The sequence below is a fragment of the Schizosaccharomyces osmophilus genome, chromosome 1 (assembly GCF_027921745.1).
Source record: "Schizosaccharomyces osmophilus chromosome 1, complete sequence".
NCBI classification, from domain to species: domain Eukaryota; kingdom Fungi; phylum Ascomycota; class Schizosaccharomycetes; order Schizosaccharomycetales; family Schizosaccharomycetaceae; genus Schizosaccharomyces; species Schizosaccharomyces osmophilus.
The window spans coordinates 1183646-1194863 of record NC_079238.1 but is presented as its reverse complement, the minus strand read 5'-3'; the positions used below and the strand labels follow the sequence as shown (position 1 = coordinate 1194863).

General features: G+C 37.9%; 4 protein-coding genes and 1 non-coding gene across 5 annotated transcripts; 1 reads left to right on the top strand and 4 right to left on the bottom strand.

Annotated features, from left to right (window-relative positions):
• Nucleotides 1-496: 496 nt before the first annotated feature.
• On the bottom strand, nucleotides 497-1591 carry mri1 (methylthioribose-1-phosphate isomerase Mri1; the record flags this gene model as incomplete). Its single annotated transcript, XM_056179348.1, has 1 exon — nucleotides 497-1591. One exon carries the CDS (start codon nucleotides 1589-1591, stop codon nucleotides 497-499), a length of 1095 nt encoding a protein of 364 aa, XP_056036760.1.
• A 570-nt stretch (nucleotides 1592-2161) lies between these two features.
• rsm10 (mitochondrial ribosomal protein subunit S10) lies at nucleotides 2162-2895 on the top strand (the record flags this gene model as incomplete). Its single annotated transcript, XM_056179347.1, has 2 exons — nucleotides 2162-2244; nucleotides 2295-2895. The coding sequence occupies 2 exons, from the start codon at nucleotides 2162-2164 to the stop codon at nucleotides 2893-2895; spliced, it is 684 nt and encodes a 227-aa protein (XP_056036761.1).
• A 148-nt stretch (nucleotides 2896-3043) lies between these two features.
• cwf3 (Prp19 complex subunit Cwf3) lies at nucleotides 3044-5552 on the bottom strand (the record flags this gene model as incomplete). The annotated part of the gene is made up of 2 exons (XM_056179346.1): nucleotides 3044-4633; nucleotides 4737-5552. 2 exons carry the CDS (start codon nucleotides 5550-5552, stop codon nucleotides 3044-3046), a joined length of 2406 nt encoding a protein of 801 aa, XP_056036762.1.
• A 396-nt stretch (nucleotides 5553-5948) lies between these two features.
• Nucleotides 5949-6034, bottom strand: snosnR61. Its single transcript, XR_008803664.1, has one exon. It is a non-coding gene; the product is annotated as a small nucleolar RNA snR61 (small nucleolar RNA).
• A 691-nt stretch (nucleotides 6035-6725) lies between these two features.
• On the bottom strand, nucleotides 6726-11153 carry gea1 (Arf GEF; the record flags this gene model as incomplete). The annotated part of the gene is made up of 1 exon (XM_056179345.1): nucleotides 6726-11153. The coding sequence occupies one exon, from the start codon at nucleotides 11151-11153 to the stop codon at nucleotides 6726-6728; it is 4428 nt and encodes a 1475-aa protein (XP_056036763.1).
• Between the last annotated feature and the right edge of the window lie 65 nt (nucleotides 11154-11218).

Below are 11218 nucleotides of genomic sequence, written 5' to 3'. Positions count from 1 at the left end.
TGCATTTTGCCTTTATGTATTACCGTTAATGATTTTCTTTTCCCGTTTTTTTTTGCCTACCAATGTATATAGATTTTAGCTTTCTCTTTTCTAAATAATAATAATAGTAATAATAATACTACTCACTACGACAACATACTTTTCCAGTTTCAGAGTTTATGAAGATATGTATATATATTTTTTACTAGCTTAAAAAAATCAAAGCGAACGGGATTTCAATATAACAAAAAACATGTAGAGCATAACCTTTATATCTATATTAATGTTTTCCTACAAATTGGCTTGCTCAACGAAACAGTTTAAAACAATCCCACTATAATCGTACACATAAATGAGGGCGAAAGAAAGCAACAGAAAAAGATGATTGAGAATATAAAGTGACAAGGAGGTACCCGAGCGTTAAAAAAAAAAAAAAAACCAAAAATCACCTTCTTTAATTTCCAAAAACGAATTCTTTTGATAACGCAAAGGAGATTCAAATGACCCTCCTTTCCATTCATGCTAATTCAGGAGAATCTGTAAATGAAAACTTTTCTTTTGTAGCAGTATAGTAGCCTTTCTCCGTAGCAACGGCAGCGATTAGTTTAGCCGGAGTCACGTCAAATGCAGGGCAGTAAGTATTGATCCCGGGAGCTGCAATATGAATTCGTTCATCTTTTCCAAATTCTGTGGCATTACTGTTTTTCACCACAGGACCACGAACTGTTATCATTTCAATAGACGGACGCTGTTCGATGGTAATCTGAGAACCAGATGCAAGGTTTAAGTCTATAGAGGAAAAGGGGGCGGCAACAATAAAAGGAATATTGAAGTAATTGGCCAAGACTGCCAAGTTCAAAGTACCAATTTTGTTTGCAGTGTCACCATTTCTAGTGACACGATCAGCACCCACAACAATCGCATCAATTTTGTTCATAATAGAAGCAGCAGTGGAGTCTGTAACTAAGGTAGCTGGAATACGATCATGTACAAGTTCAAAAGCTGTAAGACGAGAACCTTGGTTGTAGGGACGTGTTTCAGTACAAAATGCATGTTCCAAATTGCCATTTTCGTGCAATGCCCGGATGACACCCAAGGCGGTACCATACCCAGAAGTAGCTAATGATCCAGTGTTGCAGTGAGTGAGGACGGTAAGCTTGGACTTGGTCCCTTTGTAATGATCTAGAAGAAACTGGCGGCCGGCAGCACCAATTGCATGGTTATCTCTCAAGTCCTTATCGAGAATAGCTTCAGCTTCTTGAATAACCTTTTCTTTTACTTGAGAGGGGTGGACAGAGCGAGCGACATTTTGCAATTGATGAGCAGCCTCGAAAAGATTGACTGCAGTAGGTCGGGATTCCTTAAGATGTTCTAAGCTGTCAATAACAAAATGCTTTGCATCTTCACCTTCTCCCAAATTCCTCAAACCGACAGCGACACTTAATGCTGCGACAATGCCGATTGCAGGTGCACCACGAACTTGCATCTTTTTAATGACAGAAAATGAGTCCTCAATCGTTTTTACTGGAACATATTTGTGCTGATGGGGAAGCAAAAGTTGATCCAAGACAAATAATCCATCCAGGTTGTAAATGATTGCTTGCAAAGACATAGTTCAGAGTAAATTTCGCTTTCCTACAGAGAAAGAAGGTTATTTTTCGAAATTGAAAACTACTTGCTTTTTTATAAAACAATAGTACGCGCCAAAGGGTTCTTTTTGATAGTCCTTTTCTTTTCTTGGTGGGCTCTTGAAAAGGTGTACCTTAGGCCGCTTTGAAAAGGATGGAAATATCCAGGTGGTTCCTGCTCTCATACAGCTTTAATTCTTTCCAATTAAGTCTTTCCTTTTATATTAATAATATCTCTTCTTGCTTAATCCCTATTATCGATGGCAGTTCGCTCTTGGGTTTTGATTTTACTGACAGTAGTATTGGACCATTTTCTCCTTGCTAATTTGGTTGTTTTCAGAAAACTCCTTCTCATGTTTTATTAAATATTAAACAATTGCACCAATTTATCTTTGTCGTCCTTTGGCGTTTCCCTCTTTGGCTGTTCACATCCTCTCTCTCCACTCCTCTCTATTTCCAAACCGTTTGAAATTTTGTTGCCGGCCGGTGGTAGCACCTGGAATAGACTAATTTGTTTCATTTAGAAGTATTATGCTACATATGTCTTGTTGAGAATGTTCAAACGCTTCTTTCATACAGGACTTCGCCTTGCTGAACAGAGTACTCCCTCTGGATCACCACTCTTCTCAAAACCCTTGTAAGTATAGTCGTTTCGAAAGAATAATGAAAGACTAATTCGCTCTTTAGGAAACCCTTGTCAGAAAGGGCTGCTCTTGCAGAGAATCCATACTTTCGTGAACTACCTCCTAACGTAGCAGCAGTTTACTTGAGTCCTTTGAAATGGAAAGCCTCTGAAAATGACGATTTGGTTGCTACACTAAGAATAAAAAGTTACGAAACGAATGAGTTGGACTTTTACTCTGATTTCATTTGCCGTGCCGCTTATTACATGAAAATTCCAATGCGTGGCCCTCGACCTTTGCCCAAGAGGGTTGAGAGCTGGACCCTTTTAAGATCCCCATTTGTGCACAAAGGATCACAAGAAAATTTTGAACGAATTACCCATACCCGCCTTTTCAAGCTGTATAACATAAACCCTTTTCAACTTGAAACCTTTTTAGCGTATGTGAGAAAAAACAACATGCCGTCTTTGACTCTTGAGGCCAAGTTGGTTGAATACGAGGATTTGGAAGTTGCTGCTCGTATACGGTCTCTGCTTCCAGCAGAAGAGCAAGGCGCCTGGAAAGACACTAAGGATCTTGACCGGATTAAACTACATGCAGATGAGTTATTACAGAGTGACCCTGTCTATCAAAATTTGATGAAGGGAGACTCAAAGAAAAAGTAATCGCGACCCACCCCCTTCTTAATATAAAAAAGTTAGTTCTTTGCGTGCATTCTACTAGTTACTTGTGGATTATACATCTCATATAATTACTTAATGAAACAGTTTTGAAACCCTCAATTTTATTGTAACGTTCTTCTTTAGTGAATCATTAGCCTAAGTCTATTTCGTCAGGGTTTTTTGGTTCTTGTTCCACAACATTCGTTTGCTGTATACCTCCCATTGGTCCTGTACTTGAAGCAACAAATCCTGCTAAGGGTTTAGAGTTTTCCTGTGATAATTCCAACTGTTCCATAGCATCCCCGGATGTTAAAGGTGTTTCCATAGAGGCAACCTGTTTTGCAATATTTAATGTATTTGTACTAAATTTCACTTGAATAGAGCGTTTAATACGAAGCATCTCCTTGACGGTTTCTTCTGGATTTCCGTATTTAACTTCAAAATCTTGCCAACGTTGCCAGTACTCAGTTTCTACCCGTGGGTCACAATACTGACTTCCATGGGTAAAGATAGCACGAGCACGATCAATTTCACCCAATCGTGTTTCCATTTCTGCATAGCGTAGGCACACATCCTTTACTTCTTCGTCATTAAGTATTTCAATGGCTCTTTCATAAATCGGACGAGTAGCTAGTGCACCATAATTAAATGCTACCTTGAGCAATAAAACATTAAAGACGCTAAGGCGATCTTTGGGAGTAACATCTTTCAAAGCTTTCTCTAATACTGATATAGATCTTTTAACCTTGCCGTAGTTTTCCTCATAATCCGCGTAAAGCAAATAAATACTTTTAGAAAATTCAGATGGACAGCCTTCTAATGCTTGTTCAAAAAGATCTCTACCTCTTTCAAACTGTTTTCCCTTATATCGTTCAATGAATTTTACTAGGTAAAGTGTCCATAACTCAAACGCAACAGGATAGCTGAAAAGAGCAACACCCCTTTCATAGATTTTAAATGAGTCTTCGTAAAACCCGTTCTCTTCCAAAAAGTTCGCATAATTAACCACTACCTGTGGTGTCGCAATTTTAAGTTCAAACATGCGGTCGTAAAGCTTTCGCGTCGAGTCTACTGATCCAACGCTTTCTTCCAAGTCCAAATAATACATCCAAATTTTGGCAGATTTATGAAGTCTGACCTGGGGAGATAAAGCTTCATCAAAGAAGCTAATGTTGCTTCTTTTAGGAGCTTGGACAGCATCCCCAATTAATTTTCTAGCAGTTTCAAAATTCTGGTATTTCAACTCCATTTCGGCCCAATTAATCCACACCTGAGCCAGCTCATTTACAGAATTATACGGCACATTGGTGGCTTTTTCATAAATAACTTTAGCCTGTTCAACATCGCCAATATCCTCATAAAATTTAGCAAAATTTGAAAAGAAAGAACCAAATGAACCGATAGATAATTTAGGGTTGATTTTTTGTAAGCCTTCAGCGTAGATTTGTACAATTTTTTCACGATCATCGCCGACCAAGGTGGTTCGACGCTGCCATTCGTCAACATTATTAATATTTTGTCGTAAAATAACATCATTAATATACAAAGAGCGTTGATCGAGTAGTTTTTCTAACCAAGATAGATGGTAGTCCACCCCAATTTCATCTTTTAATTGAGAAGGCTTGTTTTCCACTCGCATGGAGAGCCATTGTTCCTCAAATTCAACAGCTGCATCAAATACCTGGGTAAAATTGCGAACAGTCATAACGGTAGTAATTCCTTCATAAAAGATACTCCTTGCCTATAAAAAAAAATTAGCTCTCTAAAAACGAAAGGATATGACTTTCGAAACTAGAACCACCAAAACAAACTTACGAAAAGGTGAACTGTTTCGTGTTACTTACCTTTTCATAATATCCCAAACGAATATAATACTGAGCTAAAGAAGTCCACAGCTTACCAGCTTGATCGGTGAAACGATGAATACCCGCCCGGAAAACGCGTTCAACATCGATTTGTTCTATATCCTCAGGATGCTGTACGATTAACTGTGAAAACTCGTTCCATATCTGATAATTACTTTTCCCTTTGCTAGAAAGAAAAACCGGTCGATTCAGGATATCCAGGTACTGATGTGCGGCTTCATTCCATAGCTCTAAATTAACCAATACTTCTATATAGGACTCGACGGCGCGAGGTTCAAGTTGAATATACCTTCTATACACATGGATACAAAATGGGCCACCGATCTCTTCAGCAAATTCCAAATATAGCATCCATATATCATCGTGCTGTGTCACTGGTAAAGCACGAAGAGCAGCGTCAAATACCTTGCGAACTTTTGTTACATCAGGCTGCTGCATGACAAACTTCAAGTACATATGCCACATGACCGGCATACGGTGAAGAAGAACTAATGCTCGTTCAAAACAACTATTCACGTCTAGAAAAGCCTGTGGATTTGAAACAAACGATCCGCCCTCTAAATGTGCTAATCGCATTTCCAAATATGCTTTCCATATCTTGTAACTTCCAGGTAATTCCGAACATGCTCGCTCATACAACAAAACACGCTTTTCAAGTGTAGAATTTTCGCGTGCTGACAAGTATCGTAGCCAACTTCTTAAAGAATACGGACTACGAAGCAACTCCAGTTCAAATGGCTCATCTTCTATATCTAATAAATCGGAATGCACTTTTAATTGAGCGGTCTCGCTCATTTTTTCTTGGTTATTACAGATTTGAGAAATGTACCCTCATTGAATGGTGGTTAGTCAATCTCTTACTCTATACACCGGAGGTGGTACTTTATATTATACTAATTTATACGATGCCCTTTTTGCTTGCTATCAAACATCAAGCATGAACATAAAATTGTCATTAAGTAAAAGATACTACTTCATAAAATGAACGTGAAGACAATTGACACAATACACTTATTTGCTCAGGCTTGTCAGGAACGTTCAATGCCAAATTACATTTCCAAAAAGTACTACACCACATACAGTATGAATTAAAAATTAAAAGTGACTTCATATTCCATTGTCTATACAGTTAATTCTATCTAATAATCTAAGCTGCAAGGCCAAATTCATAAGAGAAGGATCTTAACATTGTCAGATATGTGAGAGTTTCTTGGTATTTAGGTTTCTTCAGATTTGGCTCAGAAGCAGAACTGAATGAGTTTGTTGTATCATCATGAATGTTAATCACTTCCCTCATAAAATATGGTTTTCAAATACCTACTTCTAACTATGGTTAGAATAAAAACTTATTTGGGTTAAAAAATAGATTTGCATTGCCAAGTTCATTCGGTGATGCATGTTTTCTGAGGCTCATGGATATTCACCAGCAGAATATGGGTAAAGTATAATCATCCAAGTAATACAAAGCAATCAAATTTTCATACCTAAAGACTGTTAGAATCATATGAAAATTAATATCAAAAGATCAGCGTCTAAAGAACATTGTTCAGCAACGAAGAATTCCTAAAACTTTTAAAAGATGTCCGCATCTATTTGCCCTACTAGGAAAAACGTTCTCATCATAATCTGGACGCTGTTCTTTCTTTATTTGTATGAACTTACCTTTTGAAAAATAAGGGTCGCACCTGGCAAACAGTACAGCTCACAAGGCAAGCATTCCTCACTTCTTGAGCTGTAAAGCCACCATGATATGCTGTAGCTAAAACATTGGAAATTGTTGAGTTTATATAGAAATATGTGACTGCCTTTTAGATGTGATATAAATTTTATGCTACGGTACTACAGTGCATTCCGTAAATAAATAGACGATAACGTTCTTTTATGTTCTGTTTACATGCTTGGATTCTCTTAATTTAGTGAAAATAACAAAATCATCAGTTTATCATACTATTAAACATCAATCTATTTTTAAATAACGCCAGTCTCAAGAGAATTATGCTCCTCAGTTCTCTTTTCTGACCCTGTCTCTGTTTGTATCTGAGTCTCTGTTTCTGAACTAAAGTCGAGTTCTTGAGCAAGTTCAGGATAGTAGATGAATAAATTATTCCATGTAGAGTTCCAAGTTTTTAAAAGTGGGTCTGAGTCCGTATCCTGCACAGTAGGACCACATAGCGCCCCAGCAGAATGTAAAATCAGGTACACATTTTTTATAGATTCCATTACTTCAGCCATTGCTTCTGATCCGTGCATTGCGCTCAATTTGATTGCGACATCCATAAGTTTTAACCACAGCGGATAGAGCATATTCGATTGATTCGATAAAATATCCATGTCTAACAAAATGGTTTTGCAAATAATACCGAACATTTGTGCTTTTGCCAGTCCAAATAGATGATGCTCTGGTTTTCCATTCAATCCAGTTATCATATTCTCCATCGTTGGCAGTAACACTTGGTGGAATAAAGACATTGTGACATTAATATCGTGTGATTTGTCCAATTGTACCATAACAACTCTCTGCAAAGACGAAAAGGATGATGTTCGTAAAGACCGACTCCGGGATAAGCAAAACTTACAAATATGACTGTACACCATCTTCCATTTTTGATGCAGAACATTTTTGTCGTCAGTAACATCATAATGCTCATCCTCGAACTCTGATGCCGCTTTTAAATATAAATCAAATGCGTCGTTCAAATCCTTTCCATGACTTTCTAATGTCGTCTTATCCACAGGCTTTCCCTTTGTCAGTCCTTTTTTCTGACGAGATAGTATGCGAGCTAGTTGCTTTACAATGTTTTGAATAAACATATCAACAGATGAAAGGTAACACTGAAGCTTGGGAAGATCAAGTTGATGAGCCGAAATTTTATGGAAGATAACAAGTAAGTCGGAAACATCCGCTGAATTAACATGAAGAACTACATCCAGAAAATCAAAACCAAATGTACTGTGCAACAAGTATGGATATCTGTTGCCTAGTTCAAGGAACATTGAAATGATAGAACTCTCGACTGCCAGCTCTTTGCTCTTCACCATAGCAAAGTATTCGGTAAGTTTCTTCCACTCTATAGACGATTCTTCTAGTTCCAGATCTTCATCCATATATAATAATAGTATATAGTAGGAAAAGTGATTCATGGATTGCTCGTCAACAACATGTTCTGCCTTACTGAGCAAATATGAAAACACCTTTTCCTTAATACCTGAAGCATCCATTTTCCTAGAAAACCCGATAAATAACGAAGTTAGCAAATCTGCTATAATGAGGTTTTGAGTATTAAAATGAGCATGAGAAGATTTCGAAGGTCCAATTATGAAACTAGTGCTTTCATTTTGTGAAGATGTAACATCGTGTAATGGTCCACCACTAATTTCTATGAGTGAATCTATCAATCTTTCTAAAGTAGAGCGTTCAATGTCGAGCAAATTATGAAGAAACTCATCAATTTTGGAAGACCTTATACACTCTACGGATGAGAGTGTTTGACCTATCTCTTCGGATGACGGCGCAGGAGGTTCGTCGTTAGCATAGCTAGACAAATAAGAAGATAAAGCTGAAAGCAGCCCGCCTTCTTTGCTAAAATTAGATTTTCCGGAAATAACTGGAGGGTTAGGAAAAGGGAAGTGCTCATACTGAAACAGTTTAGCACCTGGAAGAGACTCCTTTGATAGCAAATTATTACTACCCAAAGCTAAAATCAAGCTAACGACGGGCGACCAACTGTCATGCATGCAATTTTTGAACTTGTTGCAAACCCAAAAAAGTACTATAAGAGCCAGTTGTGCTCGAAAATCACGACCGAGACGTACCGAAAGCTCACTGACCACTACTTGATGATTCTCATGATTTATGGCCGTGTTCAATTGATTTTCAGGTATATGTAATGATCCTATAGCAGTGAAGTCCGTTAAACGACGAACGATATAATCTATAACATTGTTCTGATTGAAGTGAGCAGCAACGTCAGCTGCTTGTTGTATACCGTTCACAACTCGATAAAACACGGTATCCTCAGTAGCGGTCGAAAATACGTACATTAGGGCGGCCAATATAGAATTCCATACATCTTTGAAAACAATACAATCAAAAACATTTGAGTCGGTACAGCGGAAAGGGGTAGTACCCTTACAATTTTGAAGCAGCTTGGACCAAATGTAGAAAAAGGAAAGCTCTGTGTCATGCTCTTCGGCAACAATTATCTCAAAGTTCCGAATAGCATTATAAATATCAGAAAGAAACTGACGATCAAAATCAGTACCATCATTTACTCCTCGCACGTTTCGGCAAAAATCATCTAAAGTCATTCTCGCTTGTGCTTTTATATTTGGGTTATGCTGATCTGTGTTCAGCATAATGATAGAATAAGAAAGAACAAAAGCAGCATCTTTAGATGCCACTACACCAGGATTGGCCTCAACATAATAGTGAGCAAAAGCTTCTACTACACGCTCGATTAATTGGGATTCTCCCGGTAAACGAAAAGATTGAAGTAGCATGCGTAAAGCTTCATCAATTCGTTTACCCTTGAAGTCGAAAGCAATCATAAAAGCATTTAGTAATTCACTATTTGACGCTTTTGTTAAGTATTCACCTAACACACGTTTACTAAGTCGATTCGTAGAATGAAAGAAAGATGCAATAGAGTTTGATTCTGAGGGATGCTCAATAATGGAATGGGAAGATAAATATGAAATACCATCGGAAGGGCTTTCATTAAAGAGATTTGCACCCTCAATAATTAAGTATTTTCTTTCCTTAGACTCTAATAAGGATGTTAAATCCCCTAAGGCACGATCATGGTCTTTAGGTTCAAAAGCAGGGAGAAGGCGTTCATGGAAATTATGAATAAAATTTAAAAGAGCGTCGAGACATAAAGGAGGTACGTTATTAGTGGAGTAGCGAGCAGCATCAATTAAACAGTTTCTTGTAAGAACACGTACGAGATCTAAAGCAAGATCAGACATCTGAGGATCACAATCATAATTGACATACAAGTCAACAAGAAATCCAGGGATCCGAGAGAGAGAGCCAAAGCATTCTACTATGAGCTCACGGATTTCGGGAGGGCTTCCTTCACTGTCAAAAACAAAACGTTTTCGCTCAGAAAACGAGGTTGGTGTCGCTCGGTCTGTATTTTGATCTTTTGCTAAGTTCGTGGAAGATATAGCCCTTACTAAAGATGAATCAAGACCGGAATCTTTCGATATATGGGTTGGGATTTGTAGACAGGAAATTAAATAAGATATAAAGAGTTCCTGTTGTAACTTCAAATGGTGAGGCATTGCTTGAAGTAAAGTAGTCATAACAATAAGAGAGTTAGTTAACACGGGCGTCTGACTATTTCGTATTAACTGTAATAAAGATTTACAGAGGGTATCACTAATTAATATGCGCAGAGAAGGAAAGTTGCCCATGTGTTCGCCCGCAACTTCAAAGGCGGCATTAATAAATCGGAGAGCCATGCTTTTTACCTGGTCAGTGAAATGCTGATTTTTTGAATCTATGAAAGAAATTAAGACACGAAGGACCTCGCGTATAGATTCTATTCCGAATGGAGTTATTTCACTTGACCCAACATCACTGTTGTTCAAGCGACTATAATGAAAGTCTTGCTCTTCTATAGGATGTTTTATGGTTTCGTTCCAGAAATTTTCGTCATCTAATCCTGAATCAATGTACTTAAGTCGCTCAAAAATACATTGAATTATACTGATCATTGACAACTCAGCGCTTTGTCGCAACATAGCAGATACTCTCATTTGACAACACATGCTTAATCCTGTTTCGACAATTTCGCAAATGGAATCATCACTCAGTATACGGTTACCAGCACCACGTACTGATTCTTCCATAAGTCTTGAAACACGCAGAAGGACAACCTCATCCTGAGAGGAATCGTAACTTTCAAATCTACATTGTGTAATTGCAAACGAAAGATTTCTCATGGCAACATTTAGGTTTGGGGATTTGTCGGTTATAATTCTTAGGGAAAATAATTTCAAAATGGCTGAGATACACAAGCTTGTTACATTTCCAGTCGTTCTCGGTGACTTTATGGTTCGCAGAAAGGGGGACAACAGCCTTAATGAATCAAAGTTACCTAGGTTATGCTGATTTGTGAGATCAGTCTTTAGTTGTGAGAATTCCATCACCAAGGGATATCGAACGCTACTGCTTTTCTCTCCGTTCGTTTTCCAACGATTCTCTAATCCATCCGCGAGAAACTCATCGTTTAAGGTCGTGACGCCTAAAATTGATGCAACGCCTGAACTTTTCCATCGTGATGTCTTTCGAATAGCTGTTACTATTGTTATAATTTCATTTATCACCAAGGAAGATGGCGAAATTGAACATAACGGTTCTTGGTTTGGAAATGCACGAGGCACATCCATAACCGTTACTATTTAATATAAATGAATCAATTCTTAATTTGAATTGTTCAAGAATTTTTACTAAG